Genomic DNA, 23,496 nt, shown 5'->3' on the forward strand with positions numbered 1-23,496 from the left:
CATTTTCAACATTTTCAAAATTTCTACCTTCACTTGCCATTTTTTTGAAAAAAGTATGATAATAAAAAAATATAATAATGATAAAATAATATAGTAACAAGTAATAAATAATTAACAATATAATTGAATAAATTGATAAATAACAAAATGAGAAGATTGAAGAAATTGAAATTGAAATATTAAATGGGAGACAAAATTGAGAGAATAATAGCTTGAGACTTGAGAGAGAGAGAGAGAGAGAGAGAGAGAGAAAGTGTGAAAAATGAGTGGGGGAGGGAGGGGTATATATAGATAGGAATTATAAAATTAAAAAAAAAATTAATAAAATTGGAATTGGACCGTTGGCTGCCAACGGTCCAATTTTGGACCGTTGGGGGGAGGGGGAGGGAGGGGTGCTGCACGGGGGGAGGGGGGGTGGTGGGGGGGGGGGGGAGGGGTGCTGCACAGGGGGAGGGGGGTTGTTCCGGTTCAGCGGAACCGGAACCGGAACCAGCAGTTCCGGTTCCGGTTCTGCGGAACCGGCGGTTCCGGTTCCCCGGAACCGGACCGAATTTCGCCGGTTCAGTCCGGTTCCGGTTCCGGTTCCGGTTCGGCCGGTTCCAGCCGGTCCGGTTCCGGTTCGAACCGCCGGTCCGGTTCAATTTTGGCCATGTCTACTTCACGTGGAACGTTTGAATATTCCAGGGACATAGTCCAAATTAGATGATAAATCATCTAAGTGACAGTTCAAAATCACATTTTCAAGAATGAATGCAAGATATGAAATAAACCAATACACCCAGTAAGCCCTAGCCGAAGAAAATCCCAAGCGCTTAACCCTTAACCCTACCACGGGAAAAGAGCAATTTCTCTAAAAGCTATGCCACCATACCGACTCGACGACACAACGACACGACGCGATTCTAACTTAAGAGGGGTAAGCCTAAAATAATTAAAGGAAAATTATGGAATTAAAATTATCAAAAATGCCCCTATCACGCGCCTTCACGCGCTCAGCGCATGGGTGCGAGTGGAAGCTGGCGCGTGCAGCCACGTGCCACCGTTTTCTTCGTTTTCTCGGCTGCCGACGATTGCTCTGATGGCCAAAACAACGGTACCGCCTTGAAGCCCTTGAAGAATCAATCACAACGCCACTGGTTTTAGGCTGAAAGGCCACCGAAAAACCCACTTGAAATCGAGTTGCAGGTCAGCGATGGCAGTCTACCTCCAATTTTCGGCCGAGCTTAAAACGGACTTCAAACGATGATAAAAATACTCCAAATGCTCCAGAAACCTTCCTCTTGATGCATGGATCAAAAACCCCTTAACAAATTTCTCAAAAACATGAAAAATCGTGACCAAATTGTGAGCAAAGAATTGGCTGAAGCCTTGCCCTTTTATAGGCGATTTTCGGCCAAAATCTAGCCAATCCTTGGCCACCAAGCATCTTCACGCCGTATACAACCTCCCCCGAACCTCCCTCGGCTGTCCCATCGTCGGATTCGGCCTCCACGTGTGGTGGATTTGCGGCGGCAAATTTTCCTTCATTGTGTTCACATTGTAACTTTTATTTATTACACTTTCACTACCTGATTTTACCAAATCTCATTTTGACCCCTTCCATGATACCCTTGATATTTCCAACACCATCACTAAGGCCCACAAGTTTAATACCTCTCATTCCACCTTCGAAACTCCCAAAAATTTACCATTTTGACCTCCCTCAAGCAAATTTTAAAAATTACACTTAGGCCCGACTGGTCGATTTGACCTTAAATCCATTCTTTTCAACCCGAAATCACTTAAGGGTTGTTTTATACATAAAATATTGGTCTTTAACATGCTCTGTTGACTTTTCGGATGATCCCTATGTCGATTCGATTTTCTCAGCCCGATCGACAGTTGTACTGAAAACTGTTCCCGATCAAATTTCTTTTATCACCAAAAATCACAACTCGAATCACTCGTCGATACTATACCATTTTCCTTGGCCATCTAGGGTCTGGGGTACTCCCTCCAGTTTATTCGATCGCTTAAGACTTCGATAGTGTACCCTATAGTCTCGTTTTTTCAAAAATTTCATTTATGCCCTTTATTAAATACCATTTATAATTCAAATCATTTCTGGGTATTACACTTACAGTCAATTGTCCTTGAGTTAAATTTATCAAATCACATCTTAGTTGAAAAATACGAGGTCCATTACTTTGTTGGAATCTCTCCTTAAGATCTAACTAAATCTCATGTGCAGATTCAAAAAATATCATAGTAGCATATATGTCTTTAGAAACTGAATTCAACAACCAAGATATAACAACATTGTTATTTCATATCCATGTGTTAAGGAGGATAGGATCATCATCTGAAGGTCGTGAAATAGTGCCATTAAAAAAATCGAGTTTATTCTTTATCGATAGGGCAAATGAGCATCGCCCGACTCCACGAAGCACAGTTCTCTTTCGTCAATGGCTGAGACACCAGGAGAAGGCTTGGAGTGTCCGAATGGTGTAGATAATATGGACTAGATCCATTGTCAATGATTGGAATACACATCGACAAGGAAGACAAATCCAAAGAAGTTATCACCATTGAAAGAACCAGATCTAAAAAAATTCTTTAGAGAAAAAGAATGACAAAAGAAAAGACATGCTAATCGACTAAGAAGATTGTCAGAATAGAAAGCCACGACGATCTCCGAACGAAGGAGACTTGTGGACTCACACCTGTCGGATGAGATCGCACAAAACAGTGTTGAGAAACTCGCGGTTGGAAATCGATGGGAATAAGGCAAGAAATCAACGAAGAAGGCAGCGAATCAACAGCATCGACGTACTTAAGATTTCAAAAAAATTGCTCTGATACCATAATAGAAGAGAAGAAAGACACAAAGTATAATGCCTCATCCATCATTTATTCACTCTAGATCTCAGCTTTAAATAGTAAAAAAGTGAGCCATTGTCTAATTACAAAATTGTTCATGCCACTATCAACTAATCACAGCAATGCCACAAAAACTAATAACATAACATTCTAATGTACAAATACAAAATCAAATATTTCTGTTAATGTCTTATGACCACACACAGCCACACACCTCTCCTATATATACGGCACATCGCCCTTCATGTCCCTTCATCAATCAGCCCAATTATAAATTCAGCCTCTGAAACTTAAGAGCTCTCAAGCCAGCCTCCCCCATCTCTCTGTAACTCTTTCTCTCTCCTCTCTCTCGTTGCTCTTCAGTTTCATTCCATCAAGATGGAGATTGAAGCGGTGTCAAGGGAATACATCAAGCCATCTTCTCCAACACCCTCTCACCTTAGAACCTTCACCATTTCTCTCTTGGACCAGCTCGTCAGTACTGGTTACGTCCCCTTCGTCTTTCACTACCCCATACCCGATGCCAGCTCTATCAAGCAAATCTTGGCTCGTTTGAAAAATGCGCTGTCCGAAACCCTGTCTCGCTTCTACCCGTTGGCTGGACGGCTTAAAGACCACATGTCGTTTGATTGCAATGATGAAGGAGTTCTATTCATAGAAACTCATGTTCGTTGTGACATGTCCGAGTTTCTTAAAGAACCTGAAATCGAAGTCCTTCACCGATTTGTTCCTTACCAAGGCTTCGTTCTAGAGCCACAAAATACCTTATCTCACCTAGCTATTCAAGCCAACGTATTTGCTTCTGGGGGAATTTCCATTGGCGTGTCCATGTCCCACAAGGTGTTAGATGCAAATACACTGGTTTCTTTCCTTAGGTGTTGGACTGCCTTGTCTAGGGGCTGTCAAGACCAAGCAATATTCCCTGACCTCAGCTCAGCATCCTCGCTTTTCCCTCCTAGCTCCGAGCAACTACCACGTAGCATGGCGTATTGCAAGGAGAGTTGGTTCAATCAAGGGAAAAGCATCTTGAGGAGATTTGTGTTCGATTGTAATGCCATAAAAGCCCTCAAGGTTAAGGCCACTAGCCAGCTAGTTCCTTATCCAAGCAGTTCCCAAGTGATAACTTCTTTAATCTGGACTCGTGCAATGGCTGCTTCCGCAACAGTCAAAGGCTCCCAACACCCATCCACGTTGGTCTTTGCAGTAAACATGCGGCCACGAATGGCATCGCCATTGTCTGAAAATGCATTTGGGAATATATTCTGGCTAACAAGTGCACACCACAATGCAGCCCACACAAAACAAAATGATGAGCTTCCAGTTGTGGCGGGTCGGGTGAAGGAAGCAGTTAAAAAGTTAGACAGTAATTTCATCCAAAGTATGCAAGGGGATGAAGGGTTTCACAACATTCGCAAGTTGATGGAAGAAAGAGACGAAGTATATGCCAAAGAAAGACCCGGAATGTACATGGTTAGCGACCTGAGAAGTTTTAAATTGTCGGAATTGAATTTCGGGTGGGGAAAGCCTATTTGGGTTAGCCATGTTTGGGGATTCCCCAGTTCAGTGTTTGTGAATGGGGTATTTTTAGCAGAAAGCAGCGTGAACGGAGGAATAGAAGCGTGGGTACACTTGGACGAACCTGAAATGTCTATTTTGGAGCAAGATCCTGAATTTCTAACCTACGCTTCCTCAAATCCAGGTTTTTCTATGCCATCATAGTTTGATTTGGCATTGTCATTATTTTTTATTTATTTATTTATAAAACCATTACGTCATTGCTACTGACTGGCATGGGGATCACATGGCCACATTTTCTATAATTAGTTAGTTTTTGTTTAGTTAATTATTTTATGGACAGAATTGTTATTTAAACACCATTTGTGATTATACTTTACATTAATTTTTATATTAGGTGTCATATTAATATAAATATATAAAATACTATAATAAGAAAGGACTGTCACACGTTATATCTATAATATAAGATAGACAGGTGTCACACAAGAATTGGCTCTAACAAAATTAATTAAAATGATGACAGACAACCTACCATTGTATTGTGGAAATAATAATTATAATTAGTGTAATGGTGATGGGAAGGCGTCAGGACCACGGCATTGGCTTGAGACTGGAGAGGAATTTCCCCTTCTTTACAAAGCCGCCCCTTTCTTTTCTTTTCTTTTCCCTTCCCCAATTCTCTCTCTTTTTTTTCAATAAATTATAAAAATATTATTCCCCAATCCAACCACTCCATTACAATTTTTTATATAAATAATGAATACATATTAGAGAGAAATATATATATTACTATTATGATGCCAAAGAAAATGACTAAATTCATATTTTTGTTCTTATATTCTTATATTTTTTGTGTGACCGTTTGAATTTTTTCTTATTTTGATTATACTGTTGTATTTGTATTTTTGAGTCAATTAATCCGTATACTTTGATAGTTTTTCATATGGCTACTCGAATTTTTCGCTTTCTCGACTATACCCGTGTACCTGAATTTTTGTTTCAATTTACCCATATGTAAAAAATTATTAAATTAAATAATCTCATTTTATCTTTTTTTACACATCAAAATATGAGTGTTAAATTAATTCGAAAATATAGGTATAAGAGTGTAATTAAAAAAAAAGTTCAGATTTTTACACAAAAAATAAGTCAGAGTATAAGAGTTAAATTGATTAAAAAATTGTAAGAGTAGAGGTATAACTAAAATAACAAAAAATTCAGATGAACACAAGAAAAAAAAATATAAGGTCCAAAATATAGGTTTGACAAGAGAAAATCATTAATTACTTCAATGTCTAAACTATTAAAAGGACTAGACTTTGTCTTTTAGTATATAGTATTCGACGATGAAATTAGTATTAAAAAAAGAATGACAGTAAGTATTAGAAAGTCTATAAAATTAGATATATTTATCTACTAAAATCTTACTGACTTATATTGATTGAACACACAACAGCTAAGCATGATTCTTGACCAAATCCCTTGACTGGAATTTTGAGATTTTCAGTATAATTAAATCTTTTAAACATGGACGTTTTAAAAAAATAAATGCAAATGCATAAAGAAGTGAGTAGCTGATGCACAAATCACACTAACCATTAGAATATACCTGATGCACCGTGACAGACTTTTTTTTAAAAAAATAAATCAAATCAATGGTTGGTAAATGCAAATGCATAAAGAAGTGAGTAGCTGGCTGGGGTTGGGCCAAACACATTTAAGACAAGGAATTATTAATTAACATGAGCTGGGTTGAACATGCACGTATGGGTTATAATATTAATGGGAACATTAATTAGGTGAATTCTTGTTCAAATTGTGACGTTTATTTATGGGGGGAACTGTGTGTGCCAAAACGTCCAAACAAAAGACCAAGCCATTGCAGTATGAATTGGTAAATATTTACGTCTTTATAATTAAGAGAGACCACTAGTTTTTCCCATTATGTGAGCCCTCACTCGTTTTGAACCCACTCAAAATCAACATCCCTTCCCAGTCCCCAGCTGCTATATAGACATATATACAGAGGCACATCATCTCTCTCCATCTCCGTCTCCGTCTCTCATCCCCAATTCTATCAACCAAACCAACCAAAAGCTTCAGAATTATTATTAACTCCATCCACCACCTTTGCTCTTGCTGCTTCAACTCTTTCCAGCCTCTTCCAACCATTTCATTCTATCATCATCCACATATATATGGATATGGAAATCCAACTGGTTTCAGCCCAATACGTCAAGCCTTCTTCTCCCACACCCCCTCACCTTAAAACCTTCCACATTTCTCTCTTGGACCAGCTCCTCGCTTCTGCTTACGTTCTCACCGTCTTTCACTACCCCATACCCGATGCCACCTCCGTCAAACAAGTGTTGGCTCGTTTAAAGACTTCGCTCTCCGAGACCCTGTCTCGATTTTACCCACTTGCTGGACGACTTAAAGATCATATGTCGTTCGAATGTAACGATGAAGGGGTTCTATTCATAGAAACTCATGTTAATCGTGACATGTCTGAGTTTCTTAAATAGCCTGAACTCGAGACCTCGCACAAATTTGTTCCTTACCAAGACCTCGTGCCCGGGCAGAAACGACCTTATCTCACCTAGCTATTCAAGCCAATGTATTTGCTTCTGGGGGAATTTCCATCGGCGTGTCGATGTCGCACAAGGTCCTAGATGCAAATACGTTGGTTTCTTTCCTTAAGTGTTGGACTACCTTGTCTACTGGCTGTCAGGACAAAGCAATATTCCCTGACCTTACCTCAGCATTCTCGCTTTTCCCTCCGAGGTTCGAACAACAATAGATCTCGAGAATAGAACCTCGGACTTGGTGATATCGAACCTCGGTGATAAAACCTGCAAGACAATAGAATGAAGGGTCTAGGGTCTCCCGGGATGGACTCCAATGATCAAATTAGTAGAGTAAATGTAAATAGTAACAAATGTAAGACTTGGAGAGCTTTCTTTTCATACCTAGTGATGACCCTTGCTTTTTATAGGCATGTCCATTATGGGGTACACGAGATAAACCCGAGATGGGCGAGCACGATTATCGAGGACACCGATTAAGTGGAACGGGTCTCTTGGTTTGGCCCAAATTTTTTGGATTCCATTCCGGATTGTTACCTTGCCACGTGTCATTCCCCCGGGCAATCCACATGGCGGGCGAGGCTACTAGCACGTAGGGATATTCTTGTAATTTTAGCTAGTGTCACATTATTTGCCCCCCACTCCTTGAGCTAAGCTGAGAATCATGCTGGGTCGAGGAATAGTTTAATTTTTGAGTCTATTTGATATTAGATTTTTCCCAAGATGCACAGGAATATTTTTAAGTATGAGACAAATGATGGTGATGATCTGTGAGACCAGCCACCACGCACTGTCTTGACAAATGGACCTCGGGAATGGAAGCTTCAGACTTGGGTATTCCTAGCCTTGAATCTATAGCCTGCACTTCGGACTTGGTTTTGCCTGGCGTTGTTTGTGGGGATGTAGCCTGTAAGACAATGGAGTAACAAGGCTAGTTAGGTTGGGATTCCCTGGTCAGGTTGGTCTGGGTGGAATTCTCTCGTTAGGCTGGGATATCCTCTAGTTAGATTGGGATTTCCCCTGGTTAAGCTGGGATCCCTTGGGCTGGTTAATCAGGCTGGGACATTACAAGAAATTCGCCATTTAGCGACGGAATATTTCCGTCGTTAAAGTCAAAAATCCATCGCTAAATAAATTTAGCGACGGATTTTTTCCGTCACTAAAATACTCGTCGCTATTTTTTTTTGCGACGGATCCGTCGCCAATTTAGTGACGGATCAGCGACGGAAAAAATTCCGTCTCTGAATATATTTTTTTAAAAAAAATAACGATGGAAATTTCCGTCGCTATTTTAAAAAAAAAAATTTATTTTAGCGACGGAATATTTCATTACTTTTTTTAATTTTTTTATAAAATATATTTTTTATTTTTAATATAAAATAAAAAATAAAAAAAAATATTTAGCGACGGAAATACTCCGTCGCTAAAGTATATAAAAAAATAATAATTATTAAAAAATATATTAACAAATAAAATAATTTACTAAAATCCTAATAAATATTTTTAATAATTTATTGAAAACAAATAAAACATATTAACAAATAAAATAATACAACAAAAAAGAAAGAAGCATAAAAAATATATTACATGAGCAGCAAATAACATAATAAATAAATTTTTAATAAAATAGCATAAAAATATATATAAAAAATAAAAAAATATTTTTAATAATTCACTTGGAAAAACCACAGCAACAAACATTACAAATTTACAAAATTTAACATGGGCAGCAAAAAAGAAAGAAAGAAAAATAAAAAAAATTAAACCAAAAAAATGAGAAAACACCAAATTTACAAAATTTAACAAGAGGCGAGGGCGACAGACCAGCAAGCGAGAGGCGAGGGCGAGCCACGAGCGGGAGCAAGGGCGAGGGCGAGACAGCGAGAACGAGAGCGAGAGCGAGAGCGAGACAGCGAGGGCGACAGAGCGATCAAGAACGAGCAAGCGACAGACAAGGGCGAGCAACCGAGAGGCAGCGAGGGCGACAGAGAGATCGAGAGCGAGATAGCGAGCGAGAGGTGAGGGCGATGCAGCAAGCGAGAGGCAAGGGCGAGCCGCGAGCGAGAGCGACAGAGCGGGGGCGAGGGCGAGACAGCGAGAGCGAGATAGCGAGCAAGAGGCGAGACAGCGAGGGCGACAGAGCGATCGAGAGTGAGATAGCGAGCGAGAGGCGAGAGCGAGGGAGAAACAGCGAGCGAGAGCGGGGGCGAAGGCGAGGTAGCCACCGAGATGAGAGAGCGACGGCGAGAGGTGAGGGCAAGCGCACCAAAGAGAGCTAGAGAGCCAGATGATTAGAGATTTGGGGGGAGGGGGGGACTTTAGGGATTTTGGGGGGAAAAGGTAGGGGGAGGGGGGGGGCGGGATTTGCCAGAGGTGGGAATTGAAATTATTATTTTTAATATTTAATAATTATATAAAATAATATAATTTATAAAAATAATATTAATAATTATTTAATTAATAAAAATAATATAATTTAAATAAAATTTTATTGTAATTATCTAAAATGTGATAATAAAATAATTTAAATTATTGTATTTCAAAATAATATTTATTTAAAAATTTAATTATATTATAAATCTAATAATTATAATAAATTAATTTGATATATTGAATTATTTATTAATAGTTTGTAATCTTAAAAAAAAAAAATTTCTATAAATAAAAATTATATTAAACAAAATCTACATAATATTTATACTAATGGCAGAACTCATTTAATCAACACAATGAGTTCTAAATTGTTGAATTTCATCTATAATTTAGAGACAAAATTAGAGAGGACAAATGATAAAGAGATATATTTATTTTTTATTAGTCAACATTAATGTTTTATACATAATACTTAAACTTCAAAAATAAAAATTAACTCATATAGTTTTTTTATAGTACAACTATTAAGGGGGAAAATCATTCCATAAATTCGTTCGAAAATCATCTCGGACTTATTTTGATACTTTCTTATCCTGGTCAGCATATGTCACTTCTCTAGTTGTTTATTGTGAATGACTTAATTATACATTTAATTGTATTATAATGTCTATATATTAGATAGTAACATATGATACTGTTATCAAGTATAAGACACAATGTCATCCATATATTATGGTTTTTAAAATTTTTATTTTACTAAAAAATTCTCCTATTTATAGAGAGAAAAATACTAACAAGATAGCTCCTAGATTTCTTTCTATATAATGTAATTCCTCAATATTGTTTTATTTTTATGATTTCTAAAATTTAAATAAATTTTTTCTCAATAATATTAGAGTTTTAAAACTTTTTATTTATTTTTCAAATATAGTGTTTGTTTATATTTTGTACATATTTAATAAATATTACAAATAATTAATTATTATACATTTAATATTTTTTATTTTATGCACATGAAATATATTAATTGATGAGTTAGAATTTAGCAATATTATGATTTTTAATATTAATATATTTATTTCAATTTTATAAATTAATTTTTTTATATTCATCTCATGGTTAAATGTATATTTAATTTTTTATATATTTAAATATTTATATATTTAAATATTCATTTCAAATTTAAATATTTATAAATTAACTGAATAAAAAATATAAAAAAATTAATTTTAGTGATGGATTAAATCTTCCGTCGCTAAATCAGTGACGAAATCGGATAATCCGTCGCTAACTTTATTTTTAATTTAAATTAATTTTAAATTTAAATTTTTTATTTTAACATTTAATATTAAAATTAATTTTTTATTTTAAAATTTTGCGACGGAATTTTTTTCAGTCGCTAAAATTAAAATTTTTAATTTTATTTTCTTTATTATTAATAAAATTTAGTGATGAAAATAATTTTTCGTCGCTAATTATAGCGATGGATTACTGTTTCCATTGCTACAAAATTATTTTTTTATTTTTTTTATTTTTTTGCGACGGAATTGTTTTCCGTCGCTAAAATTAAAATTTTTATTTTTACTTTTTTATTATTATTAAAATTTAGCGAAGGAAATAATTTTTTGTCGCTAATTATAGCGATGGATTACTATTTCCGTCGCTAGAAAATTATTTTTTTATTTTTTTTGCCACGAAATTATTTTTCGTCGCTAAAATCAGTTGCTAATTTTACAAAAAAAAAAAATTTGTATTCCGTCGCAATTTCGTCGTTGTTCTGTCGCAAAATAGCCAAGGAAATGTCCGTCGCTAAAAATCCGTCGCTAAATCCCGAATTTCTTATAGTGGGATATCCTCTGGTCAGGTTGGGATTTCCTTGGTTTGACTGATCAAGTTGAGATATCCTCTGATCAAGTTGGGATCCCTTGGTCTGACTAGTCAGGCTGGGATTTCCCTTGGTCAGGCTAGGATCCCTTAGGCTCTTGACTTTTGGATTTCAGTCACTCCCACGTAGAAGAAAGTGCTACGCTTTGAATTTTTTCTAGCCATTAGTCCACATTCAGCTTGTGGACGGCCTAGGGCACTTGACTTTTGGATTTCTACCACTCCCACGCAAAGGAGGGTGTTGAGTTTCCGGCCATTAGTCTATCTTCGACTTGTGGACGACCTAGAGCACTTGACCTTTGGATTGTCGCCACTCCCACGTGAAGGAGGGTGTTGGGCTCTGAATTTTTTCTAGCCATTAGTCCACATTCGGCTTGTGGATTGCCTAGGGCACTTGACCCTTGGATTTTTGCCACTCCCTCGCCGAGGAGGGTATTGAGTTTCTTCCGGCCATTAGTCCATCTTCAGCTTGTGGACGGCGTAGGGCACTTAACCCTTGGATTGTTGCCACTCCCACGCGAATGAGGGTGTTGACTTCTGAATTTTTTCTGTCCATTAGTCCACCTTCAACTTGGGGACGACCTAGGGCACTTGACCCTTGGATTTTTGCCACTCCCTCGCCGAGGAGGGTGTTGAGTTTCTTTCGGCCATTAGTCCATCTTTGGCTTGTGGACGACCTAGGGCACTTGACCCTTGGATTGTTGCCACTCCCATGCGAAGGAAGGTGTTGAGTTTCTTCCAGCCATTAGTCCATCTTCGGCTTGTAGACGGCCTAGGGCACTTGACCCTTGGATATTTTGCCACTCCCACGCGAATGAGGGTATTGAGTTTCTTTCAGCCATTAGTCCACCTTCGTCTTGGGGATGGCCTAGGGCTCTTTCTTGTCTGGCTGCTCAGCTCGCTTGACCTTCATTATTTCTTTAGCATTGATGGATTTATTAGCTCAAGCAAGGGCTTCTATGAAAATACGAGGTGGATTTTTGGCCAAGGATTGAGCAAATGACCCAGCCCTCAAGCCATTCTAAAGGGCTACCATTGCAATCCACTGATCGAACTCTTCGATGCTCAACGCCTCCTTATTGAACCTAGCCACAAAACCCCTTAGGGATTTACCCTAGTTTTGCTTGACGTTCACCAGAGCCCTGGAAGACTTCCGGTGGCGCTTCAAGGGAGCGTAATGGGCTAGGAAACAGGTCTTCAGCTCTCCTCAGCTGTGGATGGAATGATGGGGAAGGCAGAAGTACCAAGTTCGGGCATGACCTCCCAAAGTAACCAAAAAGGCCTAGCACCACATCGCGTCTGACCCCGATTACACCAGCATATGAGAGGAGAAAAGCTCTATATGATCATAGGGGCCTGTGCTTCCGTCATAGAGCTTGATGGATGGGATACGAAACCTCTCCAAAGGAACCTCTGTGTAATACCCCATATCTGCGTGAGGTTACTGCGTAATTTGGGTAAGTTTAAAATACCGAAAAGTAAGTTTGGTAGTAAAATAAATCGTCGAATTGACTTGAGGGAGTACCCCAGGACTTAGATGCCTAAAGAAAATGGTACAACAGTATCAAGTATTTCGAGATAAGATTTATGGCATAGAAAGAAATCGGATTTGAAACAGTTTTTGGTACAGCTAAGATTCAGGTTGAGAAACCGAATGATGGTAAGGGACTCTCGGGAAGTCAACAAGACCCCGAGTAGGGCTATATTAAATATAATAAGGAACCCTTAAGAGGTTTCGAGAAGAAACATAAAAATTTTCAGACAAGATATGATCCTAAGTATAATCGGGCCTAAGTGTAATTTATTGATTTTGACCGAGAAAGGTCGAAACGATGGTTTTTCTAGATTTTCAGGGGTGAAATGAAGATTTTGGAACTTAAGAGACTTGATGAAATTAGTGGGTAAGTCAAGGGCTTGAGGATAAGGGCCAAAATGAAAAAGTAAGTTCAAGGTGGGCCAAACTACAATTTCTAAAAATCTGCACAAGCATGGCAAATTTGGTCGCGAATTTGGCCTGAGAATCCGGAGAAATGGCAGCCCAATCTCATCAGGGCATGCCAAGGATGGTCCAGGAGGCGTGTGGGAGAAGCTATGGTCGAAGATTGGCCACGTGGGGGTCGGTTTTGGCCTATAAATAGCAATGGGTTTTGGCCAATTTTTAAGCATCAAATTGCTCAAGTTTGAGGGCGAATCGAGGAAAGCCAATAAGGGGCTTTTGATCTTTGAGGCAAGAGGAGCATTTCTGGAGATTTTTGTGGGTTTTCGAGGTGGTTCAAGGGTGTTTCGTGGGTGGTCAGAAAGGCGAGGCGGTCCGCTACGCCGCACTTGCAACTGTCTGATCGAGGGATTTTTCGGTGTCCTTTCGGCCAGAAGTTGGTACCATCATGATCGATTGGAAGAGGGCTTTCGATCGGTGTAAAGAAATCTAGCTTTGGAGCATCGTTGGCGACTAGAAAATCGAAGAAGACGACCGGCGCGTGACTGTCACGCGCCAGCTGAATCCTCTAGACCACACGCCTGTGCGTGGAGGCGCGTGCCAGGTCCATTTATTTTGGATTTTTTTTATTATTTTCAGTAAATTATTTTATGAATTATTATGTAAAAATATTTGAGAAAACAGTTGTGTAGATAATTATTTTGGATTATTAGTGATAAAAAATGGGAGAAAAATAGGAAAATATGAGAAAATTAAGAAGAAAATTATATTTGGATAATTGATGGATAAATGTGATAAATAGGGTGCCTTGCGGCTTAAGGTGAAGTGACTCGTGCGAAGTTCGAGGTGGGCATGCAAATCGAGGCATATCGCACTTTTCGAGAAAATTTGAGTTGCGTCTAAAGATGAGTGGTACTACCAAAAAAACTTATTTGTGGCATGTGAATGGTTTACTATGAGTTGTTCAATCCAATTGTTGTGCATATTCTGGTTACTTTTGATTTATCGTGAGCGGCTGGTTTTGTGTGATATTTCGTCAAAATGATTATTTACGCATGCACTGAATTTCGTATGGTAAATTGCATACATTGAAATGTTGATTTTATGTCATGCATATTATGATTTTTGGCATTGGCATGTTATGTGTTGGCCATGTGGGTCGTGGGTTGTTAACCTGTGACGTAGCCCTTGAGTGACAGCACTCGGGATGTGTGCCGAGGATTAATGTTATTTGGCCCACTTGGGACAGGGCTGAAACGGACTTCACCCTATGGTACTCAAGTGGTGGGGCTGAGAGTGGACACAACCCCGGTTGTTGGCTCAAGTGGCGGGGCTGAGAGTGGACATCACCCCAGGTTCCTTTGAGCAATAACATTAATACCGAGGTGTCGTTGATTCCGGGGATAGTGCTGATGTGATACTCTTGGGACTAGGGTTACGTTGGGTTTTGGAATGCTTTTGAATAGGAGAGTAATGCCTAACAATGACAATGGGGTGATTCTCGTGTTCATATGTCGAGGTTGTCCCTCTTAAGCAGGGTTGTGTTTGCCAATGGGTCAATAGAGTCGTGTCATCTTTAGAGAGATTTCATTTTCCCCGGTTAGGGTTAAGTGCTATGTGGGATTCTCTTAGGCTGGGGCATGTCAGGATTTGTCAGTTTTATACATGATTTTGCATATATTCATGAAAATATATTTTTGAATTCTCACTTAGATGATTCAGCATCTAATTTGGACTATGTCCTTGAAATATTTAAACGTTCCAGGTAAAAGTAGTGGTGCCAAGTGAAAGGATGTCGTCGAGATGTAGCTGCTATGTTTAGTTTTCGTATGTCTTTGTCTATGATTACGATGTTCAGAGGTTATGTAGTATTTTGATATTTTCATATGAAACATCGATTTGGTTATTTAACTGTAACAGGAATTTATCGGTTATATATCATTAAGGTTTCGATCCTTGCTTCCGCTGATGTGATTGTTAATATATGTCTTAGTCTGTTAATTTTTAAATTTTGATATGCTTAGAAGGTATAATCGGGATTGTTAGGAAATGATTATGATGAGGGTATGTATATCGAGAAACTTATGTTGTGTGTATGATGTTGAAAAAACATATTTTCGAAAATCTTGAGGTAATGCACGTTCTGGGAAGATGGGGTGTTACAGTTGGTATCAAAGCAAACTAGCAAAAACCCCGATTGGAGACTTAGGGATACTAGTGGAAATTGAGAATGACTGAGCCAATAACGCTTAGTCTGATGTGACGTAATCTAACTATCAAGTTAGGTTTGTAAATAGGTGATATGAATCATAGAGGTTCAAGTATTAGAATGATTTGGTATTTACCATGGATCCTAGGGAAATGAGAAACCTGAGATGGTTCAGTTAATGTTATTGAAAATAGAGTCTAAGGATTCTGTAATTGAGGTTACCTCTAAGAAAGTGTTGGTGTTTTCCTTTTTCAAATGGTGAAAACTCGAAGAATCACGGATCTCAATGAATGAGATGAGGAAAATGGCAGTAGTAGTCATCGGGGTCGCTCTATGAGTCACTCCATGAGCAGTCGGCGTAGTCGCTCTACGAATTCTGCTACGAGTAATCGCTGTAGTCATTCAATGAATCGTGCCGCAAGCGATGGACGATAAGAAGAGCGATCAGGTCCTAGTGAGAGTAGACTTAATCGAGTGGAAAGGATTATAGAGAATATGTTGACTTGCGTAGCAGGAAACGAGCCGCCAAGGTGCACCCCCATGTGCTGGATCAGAATCGCCGGCAAAGACCCTCGATGTTTAGAGGAAAAACGGGAGATGACCCTAGTGCAGTTGAGTGTTGGATGGAGCAAACCGAGAAGCTGCTCCAACATCTGCAATGTAGTGATGAGGAGAAGGTCAACTGTGCCACATTCATGCTATAAGAAGAAGCTAGAAGATGGTGGCAATCGACTAAGTGGGCCCTGCAAAGGACACCCAGGCAAACAGTGTAGGATCTGAGGTTTAGACAAGCTCAACCGATAACCTGGGAAGCATTCAAAGAAGTTTTTAATGCTAAATACTTTCCCCAAAGCTGGAAGGAAGAGAAGACTTGGGAGTTTATGAAATTAAGGCAGACGAAAGAAATGTCAATATCCCAGTACGATGTCAAGTTTACCCAACTGATCAGATACGTGCCTATGTACGAAATTGATGAGTGGTAGAAGGTGCATAAATTTGTGGGTGGATTAAAGGTGAATCTATAACAAGCTCTCAGCTCATGTACCATCAACACTTACAACGAGGCGCTGGACAGGGCTCTGACCATCGAGATGAACTTATTACACGTAAGACTAATAAGATCTGATGAAAAGAAAATAGATTAGAAAGGCACGGAGCATAAGTCAGGGGGGAAAATTTCAAAGTTAGTAAACCGTGTCCTAAATGCAATAAAAAACACCCAGGAAGAAATTGTTCTCAAGGGTATATCACGTGTTTTTCATGCGGCGGAAAAGGACATAAGGAGAAGAACTGCCCTAAGAATAAAGAGGCAGCTCCGATTGGGAATCGAATGTGGATCACATGCTACTCGTGCAATCAACCCGGTCACTATGCTAGTGAATGTCCGGAAAGACAAAAGATGGATGAACCCAGGAAGATAAACATAATGCCAGGACCTCGTACCGGAAGAGTCTATTGCCTAGCAAGAGATGACGAAGAGACCTATCCGATAATGACCAAAGGTATGTCAATTTTAATTCAGATTGATTTTTTATGCATTCATGATCATAGCATATGTATTAGCTTGTAAGTAAACTTGGAAATTAGGTCTAGGGATAAGGTTAAGGCTTGAGGTCTAGAATACCAGATGTCTAGATGTTAAGAGCATACGGATTGTGTTAAAAAGATGAAAATTATGGGTTAGTGACTGTATGGATCAGCTGTTGCCTACCAAAAATTGATTGTCAACCACGTTACTTGAAATAGTTAAAGCAGTATATAGGGTGTCGACTAGAAAATCAAAAATTGGGTGACGTAGAATGTTATTTTAAAGATCAGTCTGAAAGGAATCTGATAAAAATTGATTTGGATCTCTTGAAGACAAAAATAGAAATGATTACGGCAAGAAAAATTGTGGTATATAGGTCATTTTGGGGAGATGTGTAACTACCTGTAAATGAGCTACAACAGGAAATTTTGTGAGAAACATGTCGTACTTAGTAAGTAATGGGCATTTAATAAAAGCTAATTGGGATAATTGATATTTGATTGAGGTATTTAGGACATTTCAATTGAAAAGTTGTATCAATATTAGTGATGCGATTTGTTAAGTGCAAAATTTCGAGGGCGAAATTTCTTTAAAGGGGGGAGAATGTAATACCTCATATCTGTGTGAGGTCACCGCGTAATTTGGATAAGTTTAAAATATCGAAATGTAGGTTTGGTAGTAAAATAAATTGTCGAATCGACTGGAGGGAGTACCCCGGGACTTAGATGCCTAAAGAAAATGGTACAGCAGTATTAAGTATTTTGAGATAAGATTTATGGCATAGAAAGAAGTCAGATTTGAAACAGTTTTCGGTACAGCTAAGATTCAGGCTGAGAAACCGAATGATGGTAAGGGATTCCCGGGAAGTCAACAAGACCCCGAGTAGGGGTATATTAAATATAAGAATGAACCCTTAAGAGGTTTCGAGAAGAAACATAAAGATTTTCAGACATCATATGATCCTAAGTACAATCGGGCCTAAGTGTAATTTATTGATTTTGACCGAGGGAAGTCGAAACGATGGTTTTTCTGGATTTTTAGGGGTGAAATGAAGATTTTGGAACTTAAGGGACTTGATGAAATGGCTTGAGGATAAGGGCCAAAATGAAAAAGTAAGTTCAAGGGGGGGCAAACTGTAATTTCTGAAAATCTGCACAAGCATGGCAGATCTGGCCGCGAATTTGGCCGGAAAATCTGGAGAAATGGCAGCCCAATCTCGTTAGGGCATGGCCAAGGATGGTCCAGGAGGCGTGTGAGAGAAGCTATGGCCGGAGATTGGCCACGTGGGGGTCAGTTTTGGCCTATAAATAGCAATGGATTTTGGTTAATTTTTAAGCATCAAATTGCTCGAGTTTGAGGGCGAATCGAGAGAATCCAATAAGGGGCTTTTGATCCTTGAGGCAAGAGGAGCATTTCTGGAGATTTTCGTGGGTTTTCGAGGTGGTCGGAAAGGCGAGGCGGTCCGCCGTGCCGCACCTGCAACTGCCCGATCGAGGGCTTTTCTAGTGTCCTTCTGGCAGGAAATTGGTACCATCTTGATCGATTGGAAGAGGGCCTTCGATCGGTGTAAAGAAATCAAGCTTTGGAGTATCGTCGGTGACCGGAAAATCGAAGAAGACGACCGGCTCATGACTGTCACACGCCTGCGTGTGGAGGCGCGAGCCAGGTCCATTTATTTTGGATTTTTTTTATTATTTTCATAAAATTATTTTATGTAAAAATATTTGAGAAAATAGTTGTGTAGATAATTATTTTGGATTACTAGTGATAAAAAATGGGAGAAAAATAGGAAAATATGAGGAAATTAAGAAGAAAATTATATTTCACTACAGGAAAAAGGGTCATTGGCGACGAAGTTTTACCGGCGGTTTTAATAACCGTCGGGAAAACACCACAATTACCGACGGTTTTTTGAACCGCCGGTGATGGGTCAAAATTACCGGCGGTTTTAAAACCGCCGGTAATGGGATACACATCTCTGGCGGTTTTCAAAAAACCGCCGGTGATTTTGAAACATAACCGGCGATTTTATCAAACCGCCGGTTGTGTTTACCCATCCTCGGCAGTTTTAAAACTGCCGGGGATAGGATTATATAAGCCCCCCCACGCACCCAGCCCAATTCTCCTCCCGCGCGCACTCGTCCCAATTCGATCTCTTCCAAAATCCCCCCTGCAAACCCTAACATTCTCTAGCTCGCACCTCGCTGCCTCCCTCAATCGCCCTCGCTGCCTCCCTCGATCACCCTCGATCGCTCGCCTCACCTCGCCTCGCCCTCCCTCGATCACTCTCACTCTCTCTCTCCCTCGGCCTCGCCCTCCCTCGCTCACTGTCACTCGCTCTCGCCCTCGGCCTCGCCCTCCCTCGCTCACTATCACATGCTCTCACCCTCCCTCGCTCACTCTCACTCGCTCTCGCCCTCGACCTCGCCCTCCCTCGCTCACTCTCACTAGCTCTCACCCTCGGCCTCGCCCCCCCTCGCTCACTAATCAGTCGCACATGCAACCAGAGAAGTGTTGATTGGAATTGGGGTAAATTACAGTTCGATTGCTCCGCGATAGTTGTTCTTCCTTGATCAGGTTTGTCCCCAGCTTGTGTATAATGTATCTCTATCGTTTATTTATCTGTCTATACGTATGAATCTTGCGTGTTATCCCAGATCCTCTGTTTATCGGTTGAGATTTAGATGATAATTCATTCTATTAGATCATAATTATTGATCAACATTGTTGTTTTTGTGTTGTTTGGTTGGTTGGAAATTGAATTAACCATCCGTGTAATTCAATTTCTTGTTCAATCAATCCATTTGCCATTAATAAATCAAATTTTTGTTCGATCAATCACTATTACATGATTGAGGATCAATTAAGAAGCTGTCTATTTAGCTTGTGAAGCTTCCTTTTTGGTGGATGGAATTTACGTTGCTTATTATTCAGGCTGGCTGCCTCAAGTATTATCTTGTTGGATATTATATTGCCTCTGGTTGCCTAGTAGATAATTTCACAAATGCAGAGAGCTCAAGGTCTAGCTTTATGTCTTGAAATGTATAGAGCTCCTCTGCTATAAATCTTGTATAATCTGGTTACAGTTACTTGTTAGAAAAAGAAAAAATAAAACATTATGACTATCAAATCAATCTTTTAACATAGGATAACAGTAAGAATGTGAAATTATGTTGCCTATGTTTTAACATTTTGATGGCATAAGCTTTTAGCTTTGTGGTTTTTGGAGGTCAGGTTGAGGTTTATTGTTTAAGGATGGAGTGTTTGGTTACCAGAATTCTAGAAGAAGATGCAGGAGGTTTTGGAATATCAGTGAGTTGACTAGTTTTATGAAAAAGGAGATCATATAATTCAGTTTAGGATGAAGCTGGTAGAGTAAGTAATTGACTAGTAAGAAGATTTTAAACCTAATGAATACCAAAAAAGAGACCCAGTTTTATGCTAACTTAAGAAACTAGGGAATAACCATGTTGTGCAAATGGAAAATAAGAAGCGCTCACCCCTTTTAATGTGTAAGAAACTATAACCACCTTGAAGTAAAAGCAATCACAATCCTTTGAGACTGGTAACTGATATTTCATTAAGATGTGCTACATACTTGGTTGCTTAAGGTGTTTCTTGCTTAAGATGTGCTACATGTGCTGAAGTCTTCAGCGTGTAGTGTTGCATTCTTGGAAGGGTAGTAGGGTACCATGTCTTGCAAATGATGTTTGGTTGGGAGTTGGGACTAGATTGGAAGTGATCCAAAATCTATTTTCAATGGTCCAAATAGCTGTCCTCTTGAACTTCTTGAATTACTCCTTTTCTTTTTTTTTTAACCAAATTAATCCTTTTCTTATGTCATGTCCGCTTTATCATTATCAGGCAAAAATTGCATATGGAGAAAATGGGTGGAGGCACTCACACTTTGATTTTGTAAACTGCAAAAAAATTATGCTGGTATCACATAAAGAACTCTTATTAATTGAGGCTAAAAAGCATCCCTAGTGCACGAGGTTCCATGCTTTGAAATGAGTCGAGATGGTAGTTTTCTTACATGGTTTTATCCTTGATTTGCAAGCCCAAAGGTGCTGTTTCCATAACTTCACCTTGGTTTCTAGTCACAAAGGAGTAACCTTATCATTGCTACCAATGCACATCCTCCTTTATTAATTGAGATTACAGTAAGAAAATGTTTATGGACTCTTCTCCAAATTTGGATAATTGATGGATAAATATGATAAATAGGGTGCCTTGTGGCTTAAGGTGAAGTGACTCGTGTGAAGTTCGAGGTGGGCATGCAAATCGAGGCATATCGCGCTTTTTGAGAAAATTTGAGTTGCATCTAAAGGTGAGTGGTTCTACTGGAAAAAGTTATTTGTGGCATGTGAATGGTTTACTATGAGTTGGTCAATCCAATTGTTGTGCATATTCTAATTACTTTTGATTTATCGTGAGCGGCTAGTTTCGTGCGATGGTTCGTCCAAACGATTATTTACGCATGCACTGAATTTCGTATGGTAAATTGCATATATTGAAATGTTGATTTTATATCATGCATGTTATGATTTTCGGCATTGGCATGTTATGTGTTGGCCATGTAGGTTGTGGGTTGTTAACCTGTGACGTAGCCTTTGAGTGACAACACTCGGGATGTGTGCCGATGATTAATGCTATTTGGCCCAGTTCGGACAAGGTTGAAACGGACTTCACCCTATGGTCCTCAAGTGGCGGGGCTGAGAGTGGACACCACCTCAGGTTCCTTTGAGCAATAGCATTAATACCGAGGTGTCGTTGATTTCGGGAATAGTGCTGATATGATACTCTTGGGGCTAGGGTTACGTTGGGTTTTAGAATGCTTGTGAGTAGGAGCGTACTGCCTAACAATGACAATGGGGTGATTCCTAGGTTCATATGTCGAGGTTGTCCCTCTTAAGTAGGGTTGTGTTTGCCAATGGGTCAATGGGGTCGTGTCATCTTTAGAGAGATTTCATTTTCCCCGGTTAGGGCTAAGTGTTATGTGGGATTCCTTTAGGCTGGGGCATATCAGGATTTGTCAGTTTTATACATGATTTTGCATATATTCATGAAAATATATTTTTCAATTTTCACTTAAATGATTCAGTATCTAATTTGGACTATGTCCCTAGAATATTCAAACGTTCTAAGTGAAAGTAGTGGCGCCAAGGGAAATGATGTCGTCGATATGTAGTTGCTATGTTTCGTTTTCGTAGGTATTTGTCTGTGATTGCGATGTTCAGAGGTTATGTAGTATTTTGATATTTTCATGTAAAACATCGATTTGGTTATTTAACTGTAATAGAAATTTATCGGTTATATATCATTAAGGTTTCGATCCTTGCTTCCGCTGATGTGATTGTTAATACTTGTCTAAATCTGTTAATTTTTAAATTTTGATATACTGAGAAGGTATAATCGGGATTGTCAGGAAATGATTATGATAAGGGTACGTATGTATATCGAGGAACTTATGTTATGTGTATGATGTTGAAAAAAAATATTTTTGAAAATCTCGAGGTAATGCACGTTCTGGGAAGATGGGGCGTTACACTTTGCCATGATGCTCTTACTTAGGGGTTGGTTAGAGCCGAGGTGAGGCAACTTTTCCTTTCCCTTCTTGAGCTCTTGGACTTGCCTCTCTAGAAAACGCAACCGCCTCTCCTACGAGGTCCCTCATTCTCGCAAGGGGGAAGAAGTAGATCCTACCGCCTCAGAGGGATGGATTTCCTAGCCCGACTAGAGAAATTGACAAGGCTCTCGCGTAGGAGAAGGTGATTGGTGCTCCTCCCGCTGAGAGGGCACATGCGGACGACGTTGTTCATTCTAGTGTAGATAGCTAGTTAACAACTCAGTTAACTGTTGGACCTGATTTTCCTGCCTGGTGGTCGCAGTCCACGTCATTGGATTGGCCAAAGACGATGGATTCTTCCCTTACGACAAGGCCTCTAGATTGGCACCAACCCAACTACAAGTCACGTTTCTTCGGGGAGCCATGTAGTTAGTTATGGAAAGAAACAAAAGTCGTTGACACTTGTGGAAATACTGAGGTCCGAAGTCAAGAGAGGAAGTTCGAAGCACAAGGTAGGGAAAGAAGAGGCTAGCGAGTATAGACGTCGGCCCCACGGTGGGCGCCAAATGATGATGGTTTTTGGGATCGACCACCACGTGCCACCTCTGCGAATGGACTTCAGGAATAGAACCTCGGACTTGGCGATATCGGACCTCGGTGATAGAACCTGCAAGACAATGGAGTGATGGGGTTAAGGTCCCAGAGGGTGGACTCCAACGTTCAAATTAGTAGAGTAAATGCAGGTAGTAATAAATGTAAGAGTTTGAGAGCTTTCTTTTCATACCTAGTGAGGACCTTTGCTTTTTATAGACATGTCCATTATGGGGTACCCGAGATAAATCCGAGATGGGCAAGCACAACTCTCGAGGACCCCGATCAAGTTAGAACGGGTCTCGCAGTTCGGCTCGAATTTTTCGGATTCCGCTTCGGATTGTTGCCTTACCATGTGTCAGTCTCCCAGACAATCAACGTGGCGAGCAAGGCTACTATTACGTGGGGTATTCTTATAATTTTAGGTATCACCTACCACGTAGC

At 39.5% G+C, this 23,496-nt stretch overlaps 2 protein-coding genes across 2 annotated transcripts; both read left to right on the forward strand.

Annotated features, from left to right (window-relative positions):
* The first annotated feature begins 3,237 nt into the window (after window positions 1–3,237).
* Window positions 3,238–4,578, forward strand: LOC127811268 (stemmadenine O-acetyltransferase-like). The gene has a single exon (XM_052350980.1). It carries the CDS (start codon window positions 3,238–3,240, stop codon window positions 4,576–4,578), a length of 1,341 nt encoding a protein of 446 aa, XP_052206940.1.
* A 2,003-nt stretch (window positions 4,579–6,581) lies between these two features.
* Window positions 6,582–6,902, forward strand: LOC127811269 ((13S,14R)-1,13-dihydroxy-N-methylcanadine 13-O-acetyltransferase AT1-like). The gene has a single exon (XM_052350981.1). It carries the CDS (start codon window positions 6,582–6,584, stop codon window positions 6,900–6,902), a length of 321 nt encoding a protein of 106 aa, XP_052206941.1.
* Window positions 6,903–23,496: the final 16,594 nt, after the last annotated feature.

Source organism: Diospyros lotus, chromosome 10 (genome assembly GCF_014633365.1).
Source record: "Diospyros lotus cultivar Yz01 chromosome 10, ASM1463336v1, whole genome shotgun sequence".
Classification (NCBI taxonomy): domain Eukaryota; kingdom Viridiplantae; phylum Streptophyta; class Magnoliopsida; order Ericales; family Ebenaceae; genus Diospyros; species Diospyros lotus.

Coding starts and splice junctions, on each gene's coding strand:
- LOC127811269 (XM_052350981.1), top strand. CDS start 6,582: ATGGAAATCCAACTGGTTTCAGCCCAATACGTCAAGCCTTCTTCTCCC.
- LOC127811268 (XM_052350980.1), top strand. CDS start 3,238: ATGGAGATTGAAGCGGTGTCAAGGGAATACATCAAGCCATCTTCTCCA.